General features: G+C 43.2%; 2 protein-coding genes across 4 annotated transcripts in view; one reads left to right on the forward strand and one right to left on the reverse strand.

The window, feature by feature from the left end:
• The window catches only part of CRELD1 (cysteine rich with EGF like domains 1), a 110,467-nt gene that overhangs the window by 23,860 nt on the left and 61,018 nt on the right, over positions 1-25,589 (reverse strand). The window contains exon 11 of one of the 2 annotated variants that reach the window (XM_069736401.1): positions 12,846-12,943. The exons of the other annotated variant lie outside the window; for it this stretch is intronic. Within the exon in view, the coding sequence (XP_069592502.1) occupies positions 12,933-12,943 (11 nt within the window). The 3' untranslated portion in view covers positions 12,846-12,932. Of the gene's footprint in view, positions 1-12,845; positions 12,944-25,589 lie in introns of those variants that run through there. 2 annotated transcript variants of the gene reach the window in all.
• The window catches only part of PRRT3 (proline rich transmembrane protein 3), a 55,849-nt gene that overhangs the window by 2,415 nt on the left and 27,845 nt on the right, over positions 1-25,589 (forward strand). Inside the window, exon 1 of one of the 2 annotated variants that reach the window (XM_069736397.1) lies at positions 16,713-16,849. The exons of the other annotated variant lie outside the window; for it this stretch is intronic. The gene's annotated coding sequence lies outside the window, so the exon portion shown is untranslated. Of the gene's footprint in view, positions 1-16,712; positions 16,850-25,589 lie in introns of those variants that run through there. 2 annotated transcript variants of the gene reach the window in all.

A 25,589-nucleotide genomic window follows, 5' to 3' on the forward strand; every position in this document is an offset into this window, starting at 1 on the left:
TTATTAATTTTGTTGCCCTCCTTTGTACTCTCTCTAGTTCCATTATATCCTTCCTGAGCACCGGTGCCCAAAACTGGACACAGTACTCCATGTGCGGTCTAACTAGGGATTTGTACAGAGGCAGTATAATGCTCTCATCATGTGTATCCAGACCTCTTTTAATGCACCCCATGATCCTGTTTGCCTTGGCAGCTGCTGCCTGGCACTGGCTGCTCCAGGTAAGTTTATCATTAACTAGGATCCCCAAGTCCTTCTCCCTGTCAGATTTACCCAGTGGTTTCCCGTTCAGTGTGCAATGGTGATATTGATTCCCTCTTCCCATGTGTATAACCTTACATTTATCATTGTTAAACCTCATCTGCCACCTTTCAGCCCAAGTTTCCAACTTATCCAGATCCATCTGTAGCAGAATACTATCTTCTCTTGTATTAACTGCTTTACATAGTTTTGTATCATCTGCAAATATCGATATTTTACTGTGTAAACCTTCTACCAGATCATTAATGAATATGTTGAAGAGAACAGGTCCCAATACTGACCCCTGCGGTACCCCACTGGTCACAGCGACCCAGTTAGAGACTATACCATTTATAACCACCCTCTGCTTTCTATCACTAAGCCAGTTACTAACCCATTTACACACATTTTCCCCCAGACCAAGCATTCTCATTTTGTGTACCAACCTCTTGTGCGGCACGGTATCAAACGCTTTGGAAAAATCGAGATATACCACGTCCAATGACTCACCGTGGTCCAGCCTATAGCTTACCTCTTCATAAAAACTGATTAGATTGGTTTGACAGGAGCGATTTCTCATAAACCCATGCTGATATGGAGTGAAACAGTTATTCTCATTGAGATAATCCAGAATAACATCCCTCAGAAACCCTTCAAATATTTTACCAACAATAGAGGTTAGACTTACTGGCCTATAATTTCCAGGTTCACTTTTAGAGCCCTTTTTGAATATTGGCACCACATTTGCTATGCGCCAGTCCTGCGGAACAGACCCTGTCGCTATAGAGTCACTAAAAATAAGAAATAATGGTTTATCTATTACATTACTTAGTTCTCTTAGTACTCGTGGGTGTATGCCATCCGGACCCGGAGATTTATCTATTTTAATCTTATTTAGCCGGTTTCGCACCTCTTCTTGGGTTAGATTGGTGACCCTTAATATAGGGTTTTCATTGTTTCTTGGGATTTCACCTAGCATTTCATTTTCCACCGTGAATACCGGTGACATTGACACATGAAGTTCCAGAAAAGTAGCGTGCTGGCATTTGTAGACATGTGTAGAACTAGAAAGCAGGGCATTGACACTTGAAGGTCTAGAAAATAGGTGAAAAAAGACACATGGGCCCCGAATTCATCAAGAACAGTGGCCTTCATAAGGGGCCGTGCTGGAATCAGACGTTCCTGAATTGAGGCACGCACCTCTTATTGAAAAGTGCTGTCCGGCACAAGTCTTAAGGCCTCGATTCATCAAAGCGATTAAACGAGAATTCTGACTTAATAGATCAGGGCCATCCGTGCTTCTAGAAAACCAACACACTGAAGATTGGGTTCTAGTAAACCAGCAAACTTACATTCAGGGTTCTAGAAAAGGAGAACATTGACGAACGTTTCAAAACAATAATTTGTCAAGTTTCAAACTAGAAAAGCAGCAGACAGATGAGGTCCTTGAGAAAAGCAACGCACTGACACGAGATGTTCTAGAGAACTAGCAGGATGACAACTTGGCTTCTAGTCTAGTAGAGCACTTTCCCAGAACTTGGAGAATGGCGACACTTTGTCACTTTCTTGAATTGTGAGGAATCGGATCATTCTCCTAGACCCTGGAGTTAAAAAAAACAAAGAAGCCCCTTAACACGTAAAGTTCTAGAACAGCAGCACTTGGAGGGACTTTTCGCAAGAGACTTTTTTTGTGCAATTTTTGTATCCAAAACTAAAGGTGGGTTAATCCCCGAAGAATCTTTCCCACCTCATTTTTTCTCTGTATTATTGACTCCTTACTTTGACTTTAAAAGCCTGCAATATGGCACGTAAGTCCTGAGCCAACAGCTGGAGGTTCTAGAAAAGTATAAAAGGATCTACAAAAACTATAAAAGCAGCGCAGCAAACTAAAGTAACCCTTTGAGTCCTGGAATTCTAGAACAACAGCTCTTTCTGATACATAAGGGTCCAGAAAAGCACTTGGTAGCCCTGGCATTGCCACTCGGGACACCCGGTTGTCATATGGCGGAGCACCACCATCCTAGCGGCTGCTGCCAGGGATTATCTGGTTAGCAGGTATAAGCTGTGACCTCTGATGTGCCGCCTCAGACACCACTCTCTCTCTCTCTGTCATTGAACCTGTAGATCAGGTATCTAGAGATAAGTAATGGCGCCCTTAAAAGGAAGTGATGTGCCGTACGTCCCGCTGGCTCATCTCTATAGGAGCCAGGATGGTCGCCCTATTTGACCACGTTTAATGCTGGCACTAAAAGCTACTTATCTTCACGGCGCCGTGATCAGATCATTGTTGTTCATGCTGAATGTACAGAGCAACCGGCGGGATCCAGCCCTAAATACACTATCATCAAACAACCTTTGACCAAGATTTTCATTTTACGACTACTCCGCGCACCACAAACCCACGTTGCATGGCACTGGCAAGAGCAAAAGTCATGATACCTGCAGGCGTAGGGTGTCACAGACCCCTCCAGTTCTGCAAAAGCTGGCGCTATGCTCTATAATGTTCCCATGGAAAAGATAGAAATTTAAGGGGATTGTCTCATCACAATAACCCCTGGTCCAGCTAATTGGCATAGGGCCTCCCGCAAATAACCAACCAAGCATTGTAGTCAGAGGAATAGCTAGTTAGGAGCAAAACACATCTAAGTGGGCGCTGTAGCCCAGGGAATGCATGTATACAACTATGCGCACTCACTAATCAATAGCGGGCACCTCCTCAAATACAAAAGATCAATAGTACCACTATATAGTGACCATACAGTGGTATCGTCCCCTCAAATACTGCACTAATTACCATAATCACCCACTCAAAAATGGGCGAGCCCGCCCAGGAAAAAATATCAGTGCCCTATACTGTGACACAGGCAGTGAACTAAAAGAAAGCCCCTATTGAAGTAATCATGATGCAAGTGCCCCTTGTAAAGTAATGATACCCCCTTAAAAAGTAATAATACTTACTATTTAATACTGTTCCCTAAGTGCACCCCAAAAAGTAATAATGCCCCCGTGAGTCCTCCACAAATTGTAATAATACCCCCCGAGTCCTCCGCAAATAGTAATAATGCCCCCCTGAGATCTCCACAAATAGTAATAATACGCACTGAGTTCTCCACAAATAATAATAATGTCCCCGAGTCCTCCACAAATAGTAATTATGCCCCCTGAGTCCTCCACAAATAGTAATAATGCCCTCCTGAGTCCTCCACAAATAGTAATAATGCCCCCTGAGTCCTCCACAAATAGTAATTATGTCCACTGATTCCTCCATAAATAGTAATAATGCCCCGAGTCCTCCACAAATAGTAATAATACCCCATGATTCCTTCACAAATAGTAATAATGCCCCCTGAGTCCTCCACAAATATTAATAATGCCCTATTATTCCTACACAAATAGTAGTAATACCCCCTGAGTCCTCCACAAATAGTAATAATGCCCTCTGAGTCCTCCACAAATAGTAATAATGCCCCCCGAGTCCTCCACAAATACTTATAATGCCCCGAGTCCTCCACAAATAGTAATTATGCCCCCTGAGTCCTCCACAAATAGTAATTATGCCCCCTGAGTCCTCCACAAATAGTAATAATGCCCCCTGAGTCCTCCACAAATAGTAATAATGCCCCCTGAGTCCTCCACAAATAGTAAGAAACCCCCTGAGTCCTCCACAAATAGTAATTATGCCCCCTGAGTCCTCCACAAATAGTAATAATGCCCCGAGTCCTCCACAAATAGTAATTATGCCCCCTGAGTCCTCCACAAATAGTAATAATGCCCCCTGAGCCCTCCACAAATAGTAATAATGCCCTATTATTCCTACACAAATAGTAGTAATACCCCCTGAGTCCTCCACAAATAGTAATAATGCCCCCTGAGTCCTCCACAAATAGTAATAATGCCCCCCGAGTCCTCCACAAATAGTAATTATGTTCCCTAAGCCCTCCACAAATAGTAATAATGCCCCCCTGAGTTCTCCACAAATAGTAATAATGCCCCGAGTCCTCCACAAATAGTAATTATGCCCCCTGAGTCCTCCACAAATAGTATTAATGCCCCCTGAGTCCTCCACAAATAGTAATAATGCCCCCTGAGTCCTCCACAAATAGTAATTATGCCCCCTGAGTCCTCCACAAATAGTATTAATGCCCCCTGAGTCCTCCATAAATGGTAATAATGTCCCTGAGTCCTCCACAAATAGTAATAATGTCCCCTGAGTCCTCCATAAATAGTAATAATGTCTCCTGAATCCTCCACAAATAGTAATTATGCCCCCTGAGTCCTCCACAAATAGTAATAATGCCCCCCGAGTCCTCCATAAATAGTAATAATGCCCCCTGAGTCCTCCATAAATAGTAATAATGACCCGTGAGTCCTCCACAAATAGTAATAATGCCCCGAGTCCTCCATAAATGGTAATAATGTCCCTGATTCCTCCATAAATAGTAATAATGCCCCCCGAGTCCTCCATAAATAGTAATAATGCCCCCTGAGTCCTCCATAAATAGTAATAATGACCCGTGAGTCCTCCACAAATAGTAATAATGCCCCGAGTCCTCCATAAATGGTAATAATGTCCCCTGAGTCCTCCATAAATAGTAATAATGCCCCCTGAATCCTCCACAAATAGTAATTATGCCCCCTGAGTCCTCCACAAATAGTAATAATGTCCCCTGAGTCCTCCATAATAGTAATAATGTCTCCTGAATCCTCCACAAATAGTAATTATGCCCCCTGAGTCCTCCACAAATAGTAATAATGCCCCCCGAGTCCTCCATAAATAGTAATAATGCCCCCTGAGTTCTCCATAAATAGTAATAATGACCCGTGAGTCCTCCACAAATAGTAATAATGCCCCGAGTCCTCCATAAATGGTAATAATGTCCCCTGAGTCCTCCATAAATAGTAATAATGCCCCCTGAATCCTCCACAAATAGTAATTATGCCCCCTGAGTCCTCCACAAATAGTAATTATGCCCCCCGAGTCCTCCATAAATACTGTAGTAATAATGCCCCCTGAGTCCTCCATAAATAGTAATAATGACCCGTGAGTCCTCCACAAATAGTAATAATGTCCCCTGAGTCTTCCACAAATAGTAATAATGCCCCCTGAGCCCTCCATAAATAGTAATAATGACCCGTGAGTCCTCCACAAATAGTAATAATGCCCCGAGTCCTCCATAAATGGTAATAATGTCCCTGAGTCCTCCACAAATAGTAATAATGTCCCCCTGATTCCTCCAGAAATAGTAATAATGCCCCCCGAGTCCTCCATAAATATTAATAATGCCCCCTGAGTCCTCCATAAATAGTAATAATGACCCGTGAGTCCTCCACAAATAGTAATAATGCCCCCTGAGTCCTCCACAAATAGTAATAATGACCCGTGAGTCCTCCACAAATAGTAATAATGCCCCCTGAGTCCTCCACAAATAGTAATAATGCCCCCTGAGTCCTCCACAAATAGTAATAATGCCCCCCCGGTCCCCTCCATAATTAGTAATAATGACCCCTGAGTCCTCCACAGATAGTAAAAATGCCCCCTGAGTCCTCCATAAATAGTAATAATGCCCCCTGAGTCCTCCACAAATAGTAATAATGCCCCCTGAGTCCTCCACAAATAGTAATAATGCCCCCTGAGTCCTCCACAAATAGTAAAAATGCCCCCTGAGTCCTCCATAAATAATAATAATGCCCCCTGAGTCCTCCATAAATAGTAATAATGCCCCCTGAGTCCTCCATAAATAATAATAATGCCCCCTGAGTCCTCCACAAATAATAATAATGTCCCCTGAGTCCTCCACAAATGTCCCCTGAGTCCTCCATAAACAAAAATAATGTCCCCGGAATCCAGCGCAAATAGTAATAATGCCCCCTGAGTCCTCCATAAATAGTAATAATGCCCCCTGAGTCCTCCATAAATAGTAATAATGCCCCCTGAGTCCTCCATAAATAGTAATAATGCCCCCTGACTGCTCCCCAAATGGTTTTAACCACTTGTAGATTGTGAGCCCTCGCGGGCAGGGTCCTCATTCCTCCTGTACCAGTTATGACTTGTATTGTTTAAGATTATTGTACTTGTTTTCATTATGTATACCCCTCCTCACATGTAAAGCGCCATGGAATAAATGGCGCTATAACAATAAATAATAATAATAATAATAATAATAATGACCCTAAAGTTCTCCTAAAATATTGCATTACCCGAAGTGGTTGGTAAATATAATTAATTGGGGTGTCACATGCGCAGTAGCTCAGAACGGCGCCTTACAGTGCTGGCGCATGCATCGTGGCGTTGTGAGCATGTATGGCATTTTTTTGGCCTGGGCCCTGACGTAGGCAGGCACTAAGGATGTAAATGACCTGACTTTTGTTAGGTGCTGTGGGCGGGACGAAGCACCGAACACCTCATTTACATATTGCTAAAATTGTGGATTTCTCTAGAATCACGCCAACCAGACGCACGGCGCAGTAAATACTTCAAGTTCTAAATTGTTTCAGATCCTTTAACAGAAGCTTGATGACAGTGTCCAGGTTGCAAATTAAAATTTGTAAGAAAATTGTAAAAAAAAAAATAAAAAAAGAAAAAACACACTTAAAATAAAATGGGGGGGGAAGCAAAAACAGTAAAAATGGAGGTGTTAGATTACAGTGTGGACAGAGTTTAGCCTCCGCAGATCTGCTGGACATCGCTCGTCCTTTGGTTACAGGGAGATCTGCTGCGAGCCTCCGATCTGCTGTTTTCGGAGTAATGATATCACTCGTGGCTTTCGCCATCCAATCCGATTACTGTCATGTGTCGGGGGAAGAGGCTTTAGCTGAGCTCAGCAGAGTTGGCGGTAATGGGGGTGTGCGCAGAGTCGTGTCATCTCAGCCTCAGGGAAGGTGCAAAGAGCATAAGTGCGATCCCTTATTACCAATCTGCAGCGCCCCCCGAGCAGGAGGAGAAACAAGACAAGGCGACAATTGGCGCCCATCATGTCCCTGGTTTCTCTTGACCGGATCCGGTTTCTTCATCTCTGTGACTGCGGGAAAACAAAGAAAACATACCGTAATTTGCAGTAAACTTTAAGTAGATTGCGGGTAGATCATGTATTGCTCAGAATTGTGCTCTTCTCTTACATCTGCACAGTATTTCACTTGATCGAGCTGCAGTTTGTGCTCCAGAGCTGCTCTTCCTAAGGACGTTGCAAGTGTTGTTGGCCATTTTTGAATGATAAGACCCTGTCTCCTGGTCACCCGGTCACCTACCTGCTTAGAAATACATTCAGACTAGTCTTCGCTGTCTTTTTTTTTGCCTGAAAGGGATTTCTCCATCTTCACAAGTCATCACCTATCTACAAGAGGGGCGATGATCTGTTGGATCCACCATTCGCAGTCAGCGATACCAGCGATTGCACACCGCCTTGCATTAATACACATTACACCCATGTGCACTCAGGGAGTTAAGAATGCAAACTAATTCTCATATGAGATCTATTAAAAGGGGTTTCTGGGATTTAAAAAACTATTCGGAAGAGTAGGGAAAGTTCTGCTCCGCTCCACAATTCATGTTGCCCAACAGTAATAACCTTTCAAACATTATTCACGTAGATGCTTGTGCAGCAAGTGACCGCCGAAGCCAATAATTGATGGTAATGGAAAATACCAACTATTAAAACCCCCACCAGTCCCGCGCTGATGCCGCCATTCTCCGCCATGACATCAGTTTTCATTGGATATAAAATCTGAGTCCATTGATTGGCTGTGTCGGTCACATGTCCAGGATGGGACGCGGTTGGGTGACAGCAGAAGGCAATGGAGCGGTTCTTATAATACCGCACTGAATTTCCGTCCTTTCTTCCATTATCGTAGGCGAAGACAGAGGAATGTAAATTAGCAGTTTGTATCCTGAGTAAATCCACGGATCAGGTCTGATGACATCTCACAGCAAATACACTCCAGCCGGAGCCCTATAATTACCAGTCACACTCCAGCTGCCAGGAAGTTATATAACACTTAAAGGGACGTTTTACCCAGAGCTTACAGTTTAATTTCTGGGTCCTGATGTTCCCTAATCTGCCTCCTGATGGCCCTACTAATATTATAAACCCCCCTATGCCTCAATGGGGCAGATTGACATGTATGCCTTCTCATTCACTGGAACTGGGCTAAGCTGCAATACCAGAAGTAGTCCATGGGGGCGCTGTGTCTAGCATTATCCACCTCTTCTGCATGAGAATAAGTGCTAGTTGTAAGAATTCTTGTGCTCACTTCCAAACTATTTCATGGCGCCCACTTCAAAGACACTTGAAAATCAAGCCCAGACAAGAAAGGACATCCGAACTAATGGAATGTGTCACGGGGTGAGCGCGGTGCGGGGCCAGCTCAGACCCACATGCTGGCAGGTTTAGTAAACACGACAGCCATAAGAACACCTCTTGTGTGTCAGGTGCAGGCACCAGGTGCTCGGAGAATAAAACTCCCATCATCCACAATTCACAGACAATAGGGTCTAATGCATGAAGTAGTCCAGGAGCATAATTACAGGTCATGGGGACCCATAGAAAAGTCACCCCACCACCACATCCAACCCAAAAGACCAAGGAAATCAGAGTTCAATGGGTCCATCTTTAATCGTGACGATCAGGGGTCGTTCCATGTGGCTATACATTCTTCCTGCTGTGGCCACTACAGGTGAAGCACAGTATTACATGCTAGCTTCTCAATTCAGTTCTCTGCCCATAGAGAGGATTCCTGAATGGAGGTTGTCCTCTATGCAGGACAAGTGGTCACATTGGTAGTCCGCCTACCAGAGCACTGCAAACTCCCTACTACTGGTGGTTTCCCTGGATTTCTTCTGATTAGTAGACCACCATGGCATTATTAGTAGTCAAGTTTTGCCGTGGAGGTTGCAGGTAGCAGGACCCTGGTGCGGCGGCCACAGAGTACCAACATGGCTGCTAGACCAGCGTCCTACAAACTGTTTTGCTGAACTTTAACTCTGAGATCTGCAATGGATGAAAGGACAAAACTGTGTTATGTAATAAATAAACGTGGATTGGAAAAACGTGACCGCTCATACTTGCCAACTTTCAGAAATGTTGTGAGAGGAGGAAATTCTTGATGGTACGTAAAGCATGCTGCCGAAAAAATGTTCCCTGTGGTCTCTTGTTAGGTTCCACACCCTTTCCATGCCCATCGGATGTTTGTTTGGAGATTGGGCAGTAGTTATCAGATGGATCATTCTGGCATCGTGCACAGTCTTCTGGAAGCGTTGCTTCTGTTAGGTCTCAGGAGGTTTTGGTGGCAACTAGGTGATTTGGTACTTTTCCAGGAGCCCCAAAGGTCTTCCCATTTTCAAGAGATTCCAAGATGTCTTAGGAGAGTATAACCTTGAGATAACGTCCTACAAACTTCAGCTAATGTCCTACAAACTTGAGCTAACGTCCTACAAACGTGGCCTAATGTCGTGCAAATTAGGGCTAATGTGCTATAAATTTTGGCTAACTTCCTGAAAATGTTGGCTGACTTTTTACAAACTAAAGCTAACTTCCCAGACACTTGAGCTAACTTTCAACGAAGTTGGGCTAACTTTCTACAAACTCGGGCTACATTCATACATCCTCAGCTAGCTTCCTATAAACTTGAGCTAACTTCTGATGAAGTTGGGCTAACTGTCTGCAAGCTTGGACTAACTCCCTACAAACTTGGACTAATTTCCTACAAACTTGGACTAACTCCCTATAAACTTGGACTAACTTCTTATAAATTTAGACTAACTCCCTACAAACTTGGACTAACTTATAAATTTAGTCTAACTTCCTACATACTTGGACTAACTCCCTATAAACTTGGACTAACTTACAAATTAAGACCAACTCCCTACAAACTTGGACTAAGATCCTACAAACTTGGACTAACTTGGACTAACTCCCTACAAACTTGGACTAACTTGGACTAACTCCCTACAAACTTGGACTAACTCCCTACAAACTTGGACTAACTCCCTACAAACTTGGACTAACTTCTTATAAATTTAGACTAACTCTCTAGAAACTTGGGCTAAGTTCCTACAAACTTGGACTAACTTCTTATAAACTAGGGCTAACTTCCTATAAACATAAACTAACTTACTATAAACTTGGGCTATCCACCTGTGCCTCACCTTTCAACAGTTTTCCCTAGTATTGCAGCTCATGTCGGATGGTGAGATTTTCCCTGTACAAGCGAGGAATCCACTGCAATCTCTTGTTGGTTGCTAAATATGAATCCACAATGCGAGTTCTCGGCTCAGACAGCACGTGGTGCAGGCATTGACTAATGCTCACTTAGACAGGGTGGGGGCACATTACACTCCCTATCTGTCCCGCACACCCATGGCATCCTCTTTTATCACGAGATGTAATTGTTTTCGGTGAGGTGTGAGCTTGCTACTATTTGTGTATTTTCATGTTGTTGGAGATCACATGGGATTACTAAATATGTTGCGGATTTGGGGGCACCTGATCCTGTATTTATACCCTTGGTGTGATCTCAGGAGCTCTGCAAATAGTGGTTCCCATACATGCATCGTAATCCCAGATTAACCACATAGCAGTCGGCTGGAACTTTCCAGATCGCGGCACCAAGATGGCAGAAACTTTACCAACAGTTTTACCCAAAGGAGTAATTTGATGCAAAACTGAACCACAGGCCCCCACTTGTCATGTTTAGTAGTGGTCTCTGAATATGGATCCTCTGCCTCTCTTCTTTCCTCCACCCAAGAAGGGTCTGAACGGAACTTTTGACACCGGATATAGAAGGACGACTCAAGGTCTCTTTCAGATGTGCACGACTGGGTGACTCCCGTGTATGGCGGCGGGCCTTGTTTATTTTGTTCTGTCGGTAGAAAGGTAAAGTCCCAACACATTGTGCTGCGGCCACATAGAAAACTACGTCTTGTGTTACATGGCGCAGTCAGATATGGGGCGGTGTAATAGAAGGTAAAACACCTGCTATAATATAAGCCACAAAGGCAGAGGCACAAACCCCAGCACCAATACTCCCACCGCCGGGCAACGATGGCCAACCTGATCTGTAAGTCTCCAGAAATTATGGGGTGTAGGGATTGATAGATAGATAGATAGATAGATAGATAGATAGATAGATAGATAGATAGATAGATAGATAGATAGATAGATAATAGATTATAGATAGATAATAGATAGATTATAGATAGATTATAGATAGATAGATGATTAATAGATGATAGGTAAATAGATAATAGATAGATGATAGATAATAGATAGATAGATAATATATAGATAATAGATAGATGATAGATAGATAGATGGATAAGAGATAGTCAATAGATGATAGATAATAGATAGATGATAGATAGATAGATGATAGATAATAGATAGATGATAGATAGATAATAGATAGATAGATGATAGATAATAGATAGATGATAGATACATAGATAATAGATAGATAATAGATAGATAGATAATAGATGGATAAGAGATAGTCAATAGATGATAGATAATAGATAGATGATAGGTAGATAATAGATAGATAGATAATAGGTAGATGATAGATAATAGATAGATAGATGATAGGTAGATGATAGATCATAGATAGATAATAGATAGATAGATGATAGATAGATGATAGATAGATAATAGGTAGATAATAGATAGATAGATGATAGATACATAGATAATAGATAGATAGATAGATAGATAGATAGCTAGATAGATAGATAATAGATGGATAAGAGATAGTCAATAGATGATAGATAATAGATAGATGATAGGTAGATAATAGATAGATAGATAATAGGTAGATGATAGATAATAGATAGATAGATGATAGGTAGATGATAGATCATAGATAGATAATAGATAGATGATAGATAGATGATAGATAATAGATAGATGATAGATAATAGATAGATAGATGATAGATAGATGATAGATCATAGATAGATAATAGATAGATGATAGATGATAGATAGATGATAGATGATAGATAGATAGATAGATGATAGATAATAGATAGATGATAGATAGATGATGGATATTGTGCGTATCATACAAGACTATACAGTAATACAGGAGATATTTTCGTGTTTCCTCGCAGTTTATTACAGTCTGTTACTGGCGTATAAACATTACCGGTGATTATTCGGCGCTGTCATTACTGTATTGTCCCAGTTCCTCCATCTGTGCCATGATTCAGATGAGAGCAATCTGCGGCGTGTGACGAGCCATTATATGGCGGCCGGGGATTAGGACGTATTCTCTGCAGGCAGCGATGTGTCCGGTGACCGAGGCCGCGCTCCTCCACCATTACATAATATTTTTAGCAGTGACGGATCTGCCAAGTATTTTTCTGCTTAGCCTCGCTGAAACCTGTCTCTGTCATTATTAATGAGTGAGGGTAAGGCCGTTCTCTTCCCGGGCACGCACCACCCTGGCAGAGCGCCCACAAATGCCACACATTAATCCTGATGTGATTCAGCGCTCCTCTGCTGGGCTTTTATTACCATGAAGCTGCAAATGTCAGACGATAAGTGACCGGCAGCGACTAAGCGCTGAATGAGGCGACATGAACGTTAGAAGCGGCCTCGCCTCCGTTATTACTGGATTATTGCGCGGCATTACGGTGGATTGTAATGTGAAAATTAATTCTTAACGGGATCATGAATCAGCCCCATGTTGTCCACGGCTTCGCAATCAACTGAAAGCTGTTGGGCAAATCGGTAGAAAGTGTTAAATATAGCGCCACCACAGGGGAAATAGAGTATTACACAATTATCATTGAAATCAATAATGCCCAGTCCTCCAGACTAAGAGACACTAAGACTTATGGATATTCACTCAATTCATACAAGGCCATCTAAAAATGTTTTTTTTTTATTAAAGATAACCCCTTTTATGAGGTTGTTTTCATATGTGTATCTTAGGTAGGCCTTCTAATTTTTGGCCATATTAGGTAAATCAGATGTGCAGGTGTAAATGAGGGGAGGTGCAATGGACAAGGAAATGTCCAATCACAGTTGCGGCACAGGGTAAGGAACTTCTGTTTTGGAGATAGGCCCCACCACAAGGCCTTCCATTACTGTCCAAGATGATTTACCCCTTTAGCAGATGCCTTAAAGAGAACTGTCCTTTACTATAAATGTTTTTTTTCTAACCTGGTATAAATGTCGCTCATCTCCTGAATCCGGCGATGTTTTCCTTTTGCTCCTGCGCCTCTCCGATCCTGAGATATGGCCCTTTATTGTATATGAATCTAATCTTGTTAGCTAAGTGGGCGTGATCTTCAAGGCAACACCCACAGAGTAGAGCAGATGACCACGCCCACATAACTAACAAGACTAAATTTAAATACAAGGAAGAGGGGGCCATATCTCAGGAACGGAGAAGCACAGGAACATAAGAAAAACATCACCGGATTCATGAGAACAGGGGCATTAACACCAGTTACAAAAAAATACACATTTATGTCAAGTGACTGGTCCCCTTTAAATGATTTTTCATCTATTTTAAAACACTTTTTTTTTAAATCTCCCATCGACCTTGGCCTAATTTAGAATGTGTTATAAACTAGTGGAAAACCCGTCTACGCAAAATATAGTGAGAGAAGAATAATGGGATAAAATGTATAAGTTCTAAGAGTCAAATTTGGGAGGTTCATCTGTACATAGACGGTCAGTATGAAGTCATCCCGACACAAGGGACACAACAAACCCCTGAATCCTCTAATTTCTTGATATTTCTCCTAAATCTTACCACGGAATAGTCGCTAAACCGAGCCCCGATTCCAGTTTTCACCTAAGTAATATAGTATCATAAAAGATTTATAATAAAAAATTATGTGACTTTTTTCCACCTGTGACATGATTTACTATTGTTTGTGGCAATTCCCTGCTAAAATCCCAGTCTTAATGTTAGAAGGTTCCTTCTATAGTCTGAAAGGGGCGTTAAGTTCCCCGACAGTGCCACCACAGGAGAGATGGTTGGTGCCCTTTAAAAAAGTCCTAAATTTGCTGAGACTATCCCGATTTTTCAGATATAGTCCTGGCAAATTTGGGACTGTCCTGAACTGAATAGGGGCATAGTCTACACAAATCCTTATTCCTTGTGGGTCAGAGGTATTCTCAGATGAGACTGGGAGCATTAATTAAACATTCCTATTCGTCCAAAGCATTAATGTCGGTAAGTATGTTCTAGCTAAATGAGGGTTATCTGAAATATTAGACCCCCCCACACACACACTTGTAACTGAAAGTTCTAACGCTGGTCGCAGTACCTCAAGTGGCCAGGGGGTGGCCATAATTTATAAATTAAAATCAGAGGCGTTCCCGTAGTATCAAATCAGATTGCAGTTTTTAGTTTCAGTGAAAGTTTGCAGCGAGGAGATACACTTTAGAATAGGCATCATAAAAGTCCTGAATGAATGAATTAAAAAATGCAAAGTAGACCCTTTTTTTTTTTTGTCAAAGTAAACACCGGCCACATGTTACTCCGTTCATGTCAGTAAAATAAACAGCGCAGGGCGCGTATATTTTTCCTTCAAATGAAAGTTATTCTTTGAGAGGACAGATATGTTTCCTTACCGGCATTTAGAGAAAAGGAGACCCCGAATATTTAGGGTCAGGCCAAATATCGTTAATCATCTCAAGACTGACATATTGTGTGACTTATTAAAGGTAAGAGATGATTTAAGTCATTATTTCTTTGGCTTAAAGGAGACTCACATCCTAAGTTGGAAGTGGCCAGTTTTCACACTTATTTTATTCCAATTTCTCACCTGAGTATTCCCCCTTTTTTTTTTTTTCTAAATCCGCCATACGACTCTAGAGTTATGGGCCTTTTTATTTAGTGCTGATTTTTATGATCTTCACAAAGGGGGCGTGGCTGACAAGACTACTTGTGGGTGTGTTTTACACTGCTCTGCATAAGTAACCTGTGAGCCACACCCCCATTAGCAGTAAATAAAAATACCAATATCTCTGGAACCGTATGACGGATTTTAAAAAAACTAAAAGCGGAATACTCCGGGGAGCAGAGGGAATAGAATAAGAGCAAAAACTGCACGCTTTTGACCTGGTGATAGGTCCTCTTTAAATTAGGATCTGTTCGTAGTGCCCTTGATGATATATACATTAAAGGAGGCCCCAGGAAAGCGTCAGCTGGTATCAGAAGGGGATCCTTAAGCAAGAAATTTAGCAACAATGCAAAATTTGCTACTGTTCATAGTTGCCAAATCAACGAGGGTGGAGTTCATGTAAAACCCACCCAAAAATAGTAATTCCAGTTTGGGAGGGGGGAGGAACACAGGTGTTATGATCCGTACCAGGGTTTAATCCTGTCTGCCCTTTTTCCGGGCGGATCATGACTAGGGTTAACTTTGCTCTGCCTCATTCTGGGTTCTGGTTTGCTATTTAGCTCTGATGCATCCTGCTCGTGGTGTCAGCTATAGTTCTGCCTTCGGCGTGTGAACCTGACTCTGGTAACCCTTGATTTGTCCTGCTGTGATCCCTGACTTGTCCCGTGTCTGTGAACTCCCTCAGTTTGCCCTTTTCCCAGCATTTCCCTGTTTGTCGGTTTGATTCTCTGGTTTCTGACTTGGCTTGTATTCAGACTTGCTTCTGCTTTCTGTCTTTGTCTTATCCACTTCTGACCGTTGCTGAACCTCCTGGCTTGTTCCTGACCACGTGTACCACTGATACCTTTTGTACTTCTGCCCCTGAATGTTTTTTTACTCGGCTTGTCTGACCACTGTCTCGCCACTTGGTGGCGCCTGTGCTGCTGCTCTGTGGTGCTATTCTGTGTATGCAATCTCACTTCCCTCTCAAGCTCCCTCTGGTGGAGGTTGCACTATACTACACTGCAGCAGCATGACGTTAGGCAGAGTGAAACTTAGCTAGTAACTACAGTATGTAATTCAGGTGTGGCAGAGGGACCTTTTGCCCTGGGTGCCCTTACTGCTTTTTCACCCCCTATAGTTATACTACTGACTGTCCATATAGTGGTAGATCTGTGGTAATCAAAGTTTGGTCAGACAATGGGGTCCGGACGTTGTGGACTCACAATATTTATCCACCAGTTCTCGATGCGTCTTCATTCCTCACATTTTAAACACACTGCTCTGCCCCAGTTCACATTTTGCAGCGTCTATTTTACCTGAGCATTTACGACAAGCTGTAAAGTGAGATGATTTACTGTAGAGTGTTCTCCCACTGCGGTGACATCTAGTGTTTGATTGTAAAACTGCAGGATACCATATTTTATTATATGTGAATGGACTTAATTTATTCTCCTTTCGTAAGAGCATAATGATGCAAAAAAATATTTTAAGGATGGATTCTCGGCTTAGTAACCTGAATTCTCATTGCATCCCTGTAAATTTTATGTAACGTGCTCCATCATCAGATGATCCACATAGCGACTGCATCCGAATCCCTGCAGCTGGGCTCTGCTAGTTGGGTCTGAGCATCCCAGTCAGCTGTCTGCAGGCAGAGGGATGCTGTGCTGGATGAACTGCAGGGACACTGCCAAGGTGAGCGCAGCATCATCAGCATGGGGAAGGCCATGCAGCAGCGGACATGTGCCCACCGCAGAGGGTGACTGCAGCCTGCCAACAAGTGAGTGCACTTATCATCATAGAGATTTGCACTGGGCATCAGATCCATGCAGAATGCAGGCCACTATGGTAGATGCAAATGTCAGATTGCTGTAACATTAACCCATGCAGTGCCAGGGGCTGTACTTTTTTTTTTTCCCTGCAGTCGCCCAGCACAGGATCAGTCTGCTGCAGCTAAGCGGGCAGGGTAATGCAGCATAATCCGATGGCACACATTTCAATTGACGCAGCACGTGAAGGAACAGGAGACCACGCTGTCGTTACCGCAGATTCTGGGTTGGGTGATGTGCCATGTGTGAGGGGAGCTGACACTAAGCGCCCAGCTGGGGGTCTAATCCTATACGGGGGCCCCGCTGGGCGCGCTGGCATGCTGCGTCAGATCAGGGTGTGAGGACTCGGTGCTGCGGGGAAATCTGTATCTTAGACATGTGCCTTGTCATCAGGACAGACACGCAGTATAAAAATGTACATTTTCAGCTACTATTTTTTTTAAATGAGGGAATTATCTTTTGTTAGTTTTAACTGCTGTTTCTTTTATTTGCAGCGGTGGTCTGGAATTAGGAATGAGGGTCTTTTTTTTTCAGAAAAGGCACCAATCTTGCCCAAAGTCACTGGTATTTCAGCATTCATGTAATTAGAATGCAGCTGTAATACCAGACACCTCCACCGGACCCGGGAGGCGCTGTTTCAGAAAATTAAAAAGAAAAAACTTTTTTTTATAATCCCGGTCACCCCTTTTTATTAATTAGGGCACAATGCAAATTTTGATACATTTCACATCTATATAAACAGTATTATAAGGATCATAGATGGTTCTCCATGAATATACTGTATCACAATCCCAGCCTGATCACCTGCCATGGAGATGCAAGTAAATACTAGTTATCTTCTCTATCCCAATTATCAACTTAGTGAATGTAACAGAACTGATCTAACACAGGTAGAAGTCCCACCTTGGATCCTGAGTTACGTACTGTATTTTCCTCCAGAGCTGCGCTCACTATTCTGCTGGTGCAGTGACTGTGTACATACATTACATTACTGATCCTGAGTTACGTACTGTATTTTCCTCCAGAGCTGCGCTCACTATTCTGCTGGTGCAGTGACTGTGTACATACATTACATTACTGATCCTGAGTTACATCCTGTATTATACTCCAGAGCTGCACTCACTATTCTGCTGGTGCAGTCACTGTGTACATACATTACTGATCCTGAGTTACATCCTGTATTATACCCCAGAGCTGCACTCACTATTCTGCTGGTGCACTCACTGTGTACATACATTACATTACTGATCCAGAGGTACATCCTGTATTATTCTCCAGAGCTGCGCTCACTATTCTGCTGGTGGAGTCACTATGTACATACATTACTGATCCTGAGTTACATCCTGTATTATACTCCAGAGCTGCACTCACTATTCTCCTGGTGCAGTCACTGTGTACATACATTACATTACTGATCCTGAGTTACCTCCTGTATTATACCCCAGAGCTGCACTCACTATTCTGCTGGTGCAGTCACTGTGTACATACATTACAATACTGATCCTGTACTGATCCAGAGTTATATCCTGTATTATACTCCAGAGCTGTGCTCACTATTCTGCTGGTGCAGTCACTGTGTACATACATTACATTACGGATCCTGAGTTACATCCTGTATTATACCCCAGAGCTGTACTCCCTATTCTGCTGGTGCAGTCACTGTGTACATACATTACATTACGGATCCTGAGTTACATCCTGTATTATACCCCAGAGCTGTACTCCCTATTCTGCTGGTGCAGTCACTGTGTACATACATTACAATACTGATCCTGTACTGATCCAGAGTTATATCCTGTATTATACCCCAGAGCTGCACTCACTATTCTGCTGGTGCAGTCACTGTGTACATACATTACATTACGGATCCTGAGTTACATCCTGTATTATACCCCAGAGCTGTACTCCCTATTCTGCTGGTGAAGTCACTGTGTACATACATTACATTACTGATCCTGAGTTACATCCTGTATTATACCCCAGAGCTGCACTCACTATTATGCTGGTGGAGTCACTATGTACATACATTACATTACTGATCCAGAGTTACATCCTGTATTATACTCCAGAGCTGCGCTCACTATTATGCTGGTGCAGTCACTGTGTACAAACATTACATTACTGATCCTGAGTTACATCCTGTATTATACCCCAGAGCTGCACACACTATTCTGCTAGTGGAGTCACTATGTACATACATTACATTACTGATCCAGAGTTACATCCTGTATTATACTCCAGAGCTGCGCTCACTATTATGTTGGTGCAGTCACTGTGTACATACATTACATTACTGATCCAGAGTTACATCCTGTATTATACTCCAGAGCTGCACTCACTATTCTGCTGGTGGAGTCACTATGTACATACATTACATTACTGATCCTGAGTTACATTCTGTATTATACTCCAGAGCTGCACTCACTATTCTGCTGGTGGAGTCACTATGTACATACATTACATTACTGATCCTGAGTTACATTCTGTATTATACTCCAGAGCTGCACTCACTATTCTGCTGGTGCAGTCACTGTGTACATACATTACATTACTGATCCTGAGTTACATCCTGTATTATACTCCAGAGCTGCACTCACTATTCTGCTGGTGCAGTCACTGTGTACATACATTACTGATCCTGAGTTACATAGTAACATAGTAACATAGTAACATAGTTAGTAAGGCCGAAAAAAGACATTTGTCCATCCAGTTCAGCCTATATTCCATCATAATAAATACCCAGATCTACGTCCTTCTACAGAACCTAATAATTGTATGATACAATATTGTTCTGCTCCAGGAAGACATCCAGGCCTCTCTTGAACCCCTCGACTGAGTTCGCCATCACCACCTCCTCAGGCAAGCAATTCCAGATTCTCACTGCCCTAACAGTAAAGAATCCTCTTCTATGTTGGTGGAAAAACCTTCTCTCCTCCAGACGCAAAGAATGCCCCCTTGTGCCCGTCACCTTCCTTGGTATAAACAGATCCTCAGCGAGATATTTGTATTGTCCCCTTATATACTTATACATGGTTATTAGATCGCCCCTCAGTCGTCTTTTTTCTAGACTAAATAATCCTAATTTCGCTAATCTATCTGGGTATTGTAGTTCTCCCATCCCCTTTATTAATTTTGTTGCCCTCCTTTGTACTCTCTCTAGTTCCATTATATCCTTCCTGAGCACCGGTGCCCAAAACTGGACACAGTACTCCATGTGCGGTCTAACTAGGGATTTGTACAGAGGCAGTATAATGCTCTCATCATGTGTATCCAGACCTCTTTTAATGCACCCCATGATCCTGTTTGCCTTGGCAGCTGCTGCCTGGCACTGGCTGCTCCAGGTAAGTTTATCATTAACTAGGATCCCCAAGTCCTTCTCCCTGTCAGATTTACCCAGTGGTTTCCCGTTCAGTGTGTAATGGTGATATTGATTCCCTCTTCCCATGTGTATAACCTTACATTTATCATTGTTAAACCTCATCTGCGACCTTTCAACCCAAGTTTCCAACTTATCCAGATCCATCTGTAGCAGAATACTATCTTCTCTTGTATTAACTGCTTTACATAGTTTTGTATCATCTGCAAATATCGATATTTTACTGTGTAAACCTTCTACCAGATCATTAATGAATATGTTGAAGAGAACAGGTCCCAATACTGACCCCTGCGGTACCCCACTGGTCACAGCGACCCAGTTAGAGACTATACCATTTATAACCACCCTCTGCTTTCTATCACTAAGCCAGTTACTAACCCATTTACACACATTTTCCCCCAGACCAAGCATTCTCATTTTGTGTACCAACCTCTTGTGCGGCACGGTATCAAACGCTTTGGAAAAATCGAGATATACCACGTCCAATGACTCACCGTGGTCCAGTCTATAGCTTACCTCTTCATAAAAACTGATTAGATTGGTTTGACAGGAGCGATTTCTCATAAACCCATGCTGATATGGAGTTAAACAGTTATTCTCATCCTGTATTATACTTCAGAGCTGCACTCACTATTCTGCTGGTGCAGTCACTGTGTACATACATTACAATACTGATCCTGTACTGATCCAGAGTTACATCCTGTATTATACTCCAGAGCTGCGCTCACTATTATGTTGGTGCAGTCACTGTGTACATACATTACATTACTGATCCAGAGTTACATCCTGTATTATACTCCAGAGCTGCACTCACTATTCTGCTGGTGGAGTCACTATGTACATACATTACATTACTGATCCTGAGTTACATTCTGTATTATACTCCAGAGCTGCACTCACTATTCTGCTGGTGGAGTCACTATGTACATACATTACATTACTGATCCTGAGTTACATTCTGTATTATACTCCAGAGCTGCACTCACTATTCTGCTGGTGCAGTCACTGTGTACATACATTACATTACTGATCCTGAGTTACATCCTGTATTATACTCCAGAGCTGCACTCACTATTCTGCTGGTGCAGTCACTGTGTACATACATTACATTACTAATCCAGAGTTACATCCTGTATTATACTCCAGAGCTGCACTCACTATTCTGCTGATGTAGTCACTGTGTTCATACATTACATTACTGATCCTGAGTTACATCCTGTATTATACTCCAGAGCTGCACTCACTATTCTGCTGGTGCAGTCACTGTGTACATACATTACATTACTGATCCAGAGTTACATTCTGTATTATACTCCAGAGCTGCACTCACTATTCTGCTGATGTAGTCACTGTGTACATACATTACATTACTGATCCAGAGTGACATCCTGTATTATACTCCAGAGCTGCACTCACTATTCTGCCTGCTGCAGTCACTATGTACATACATTACATTACTGATCCTAAGTTACATCCTGTATTATACCCCAGAGCTGCACTCACTATTCCGCTGGTGCAGTCACTGTGTACATACATTACATTACTGATCCTAAGTTACATTCTGTATTATACTCCAGAGCTGCACTCACTATTCTGCTGGTGCAGTCACTGTGTACATACATACAGTACTGATCCTGAGTTATCTCCTGTATTATACTCCAGAGCTGCACTCACTATTCTGCTGGTGCAATCACTGTGTACATACATTACATTACTGATCCTGGGTTACATCCTTATTATACCCCAGAGCTGCACTCACTATTCTGCTGGTGCAGTCACTGTGTACATACATTACATTACTGATCCTGGGTTACATCCTTATTATACCCCAGAGCTGCACTCACTATTCTGCTGGTGGAGTCACTGTGTACAGACATTACATTATGTATGCTGTATTATCCTCCAGAGCTGCTCTCCCATGGTCCCGTCTGCCAGTAATCTGCCCTTGGGTTGTCGATGTTGAACCGTTGCCCTTGTTTATTATTGTGCCAGTCCCTGTGATCACTATAGGACCCCCGCAGCTTGTCATGCTGATATGTTTGGTACCCGTGTGTCTGGGGTATTATATTGCAGGCTGATGACCTCTAGACTTTGCCCTTTTCGCTCGGAGGTTTGACATGTATTAGAAAATGATTGCATTCATTCATAAGGAACATTACAAATGAGGTGTGACGTGGGGATGTCACGCATCACATATGATTTGTGTGAACGTCGGAGCGGCATTCACCCTGTGCCTGAAGATCTCAGCAGATAAGTAACAGAACTCTCTGGGGAGGGGGACGAGATGATAAAACATGAATGGCGGGAGCGATGTTGGTCATGATGATCAATATGCTGTAAATCTCCGAGCACTCACCAGTAATTAGCTTCCCATAAATCCAACATGAAAAATTCATTTCAGAAATATTTAGTCCTTCAATTTATCAAAACTCCCTGAGAGTCCAGGATGTTGGATGAATGGGTGGAGCGAGTAGTCCAAAAAGACTAAAATGTGACCGGACTAGAAAAGAGGGAGCTAAGGGCAGATGACAAAGAGGATCTACACCTCTGGAGGACCCGACACATCCAAAGTTACAATAGTAACTGTGTAATACTTCTTTTTCCCTGTAGAGGTGCTGCAGAAACATTAAACACTTAATATTGGCTTACCAAAGCCAAATTTTGATTGGTTGTCTACTAGATGGTCTATTCTGTGTCTTTGAATTTATGATTTTTGCTTTGCGCACACCTTTCTGGTAATGTTTTTGGCACACCACCTCCTATTTCATCAGTATATAGCGCACACTACAAATAAACATCTCTCGCCTTAAAGGGCCCCTCACAGACATGGCGGGCAGATGTCTTCATATCTGACGTTAAATATTTCAATGTTGTTTTTTCCAGAATTCCAAACCCGTCTGCAAAAACAACATATGGCGTCTCCTACACAGCACAGAACCTACGCTGACTTTCATCTGCTGAGTCTGTAAAGTGCGGAGAGACTCCGAGTATGAGAGGTCTAGTCTGAAGATCTGGGGTCCACGTGCGGACGTTATACCTGGGCTTGATGCCTAGTAGGCCAAAACTCCTCATCCTTCCATATACATCCCTCGGCTTGGTGTATACACCACAGACGTGCCATGCCAGAGATCTGTATAGCATGGTCGCCTACACAGTAGGGCAGAAGTTTGACAGATCCTGACCCTTAAAGGTGCCGATTAGAGTTGAGTAGAAAGATTTGCATTGCCCTGGACTGGCATCCAGTCCGGGCCTCCTTGACAGATGGAGTAGGCCAACCTTCTCTTCTGCGTCCGGCATCCTTGGTCAGGCATACTGGGCGCCTCTTGTGCTTACTAGGCCCCACAAAGTCATGATGTGCGTGCCACCTAGTACGCGGAAGCAAAGTCCAGGATTTTGGAGGCAGAAGTGAAGACCGCCCTTCTCCGGCTGTCATGGTGGACCAGACAGGACCTTGGACTATGGTGATCTGGTGCCCATACTTCTTACATAGCACATTACCGCCAACTCTCCCGACTCCTGAATAAGCCACCACAAGGCACCTCTGGTGGTGGCTTCCATACTTGGCATCATTCCCAGATTATCTGGAAGCAATTCTAATAAATTTGGGGATGTCCCAGGCACAAAAGGTGCAGGGATTACAGAAAACCTGTCTATAAATGGGTGGTCCCAGCAGGATCGGCATGTTTCCAGGTGGGACCGAGAGCACAGCTAAGTCCCTAGATTTCCGCAGAGCTGGGCTTACTTACTGAGCAGGGGGTGTTGAGAATCGGAGCCCGATTGGGCCCTCTATCCCCAGACCTCTGTATTGTGAGGACCCGGCAGTGTACGTCGGCTTCTGTTCTCCGTACTGTATGATATTCCTACATCCTGCACCATTTTCTTGTTTCCATGGTTTCCAGATCCTCGGTGACAGGCCCGAGCAGCCATATAATTCAGCTGCAGTAAATATAACGGGGAAATCCCAAAATTTTCACCTCACACAGGCAACAGACGACGTATAATAAGGGGTGGGGGACAAAACACAGACCCTTGAGAGCAGGATGGCCTTTCCAGAACAATATGGGGGATCTTCGTGATTGTGTCTGGGGCGGCTGCAGATTATCAGGGAACTGCCGGACTATGGGAATTGTTGGACTCTCACAGACCAGACTAAAGGCCCATTTGGACGGGCCGATAACAAGTGAACGAGCGCTCATAAGTACGTTCATTACTGATTATCGTCTGGGGTAATGCCGCCGATTACCCGACAAATGAGCAAAATGATCAGTCAATGGATGTAGAGATCGTTCATGGCGGCATAAAAGTCATCATTATCGGCAGCACATTGCCCTATGTATACACGGGTTGTGCTGCTGACAGGATTATGCGGTATTGGGATCGTGTTAATCACCATTCTTCCCCGTATGGTCTTTGTCAGCCAGTGTGAATGGGCCAGATGATCGGCCATCGTTGCTCATCAATGGGCCAAAATCGTCCCGTTTGAATGGGTCTTAAAGAATTTTTACCGTGTATATAAGTGACTACTGTATGTGCCGTTAATTGTATACGATCTGCGGATACGCTAATGATCATCTGCCTGCAGAAGAATGGATTCAGGAGTATAACGGACCACACATGGGCACAATATGGCGGTGTAAAAGATCCATGGCGGCATAAAGCAGTGGAGTCTGAACCTGTATATGTCGCTGAGCCGACTCGGGGGCCCTGTGACGACTTTATGACCCAGGATGGGGGTGACGGATGCACTTCTACAATGAGACAGTCTCCACTATCACCCGGTGCCTGGAGCGAATATGGCAGCCATTACCGAAAAGTTTTGCACAGTTTTCACTTAGCTGCTGTGATTGTACAGCAATGAGCGTAATGACGGACTTCAATATGGCTATTATCCCATACCAATTCATACTATATCCACACTGAAAATGGAATCTGATCCGTAAGTCGCTGACGGCTACCCCCGGATGGCAAACATCTCCCTGCAAATAGGGGTCAGGGTTGGGGGTCCTGTAGGATGCAGCTTATTGGTCACTCACATGTTACTTCCTGGCAGTGGGCACAGATGCTAGGGGAGACCAGAGGCGTGGGTTTATTTTAAAAAATTATTGGGATTGGGTCAGACCCCCAGAGATCAGCAAGTTATCTCCTATTCAATAGATGGGGTTATAGGACCCCGAGACTACGGGTCTAGGAGAGGGGAAAAGACAAAAAAACAGGACGCAATCAGAAGATCGCAGCCTTTGTTTTCCTGCAGACCGTCTTCCACCCAAGCCAATGGAAAGTTCCTTAGCTTTCTCCTGGCTGAGAAATTCAATAGA

The sequence above is a fragment of the Ranitomeya imitator genome, chromosome 8 (genome assembly GCF_032444005.1).
Source record: "Ranitomeya imitator isolate aRanImi1 chromosome 8, aRanImi1.pri, whole genome shotgun sequence".
Lineage (NCBI taxonomy): Eukaryota > Metazoa > Chordata > Amphibia > Anura > Dendrobatidae > Ranitomeya > Ranitomeya imitator.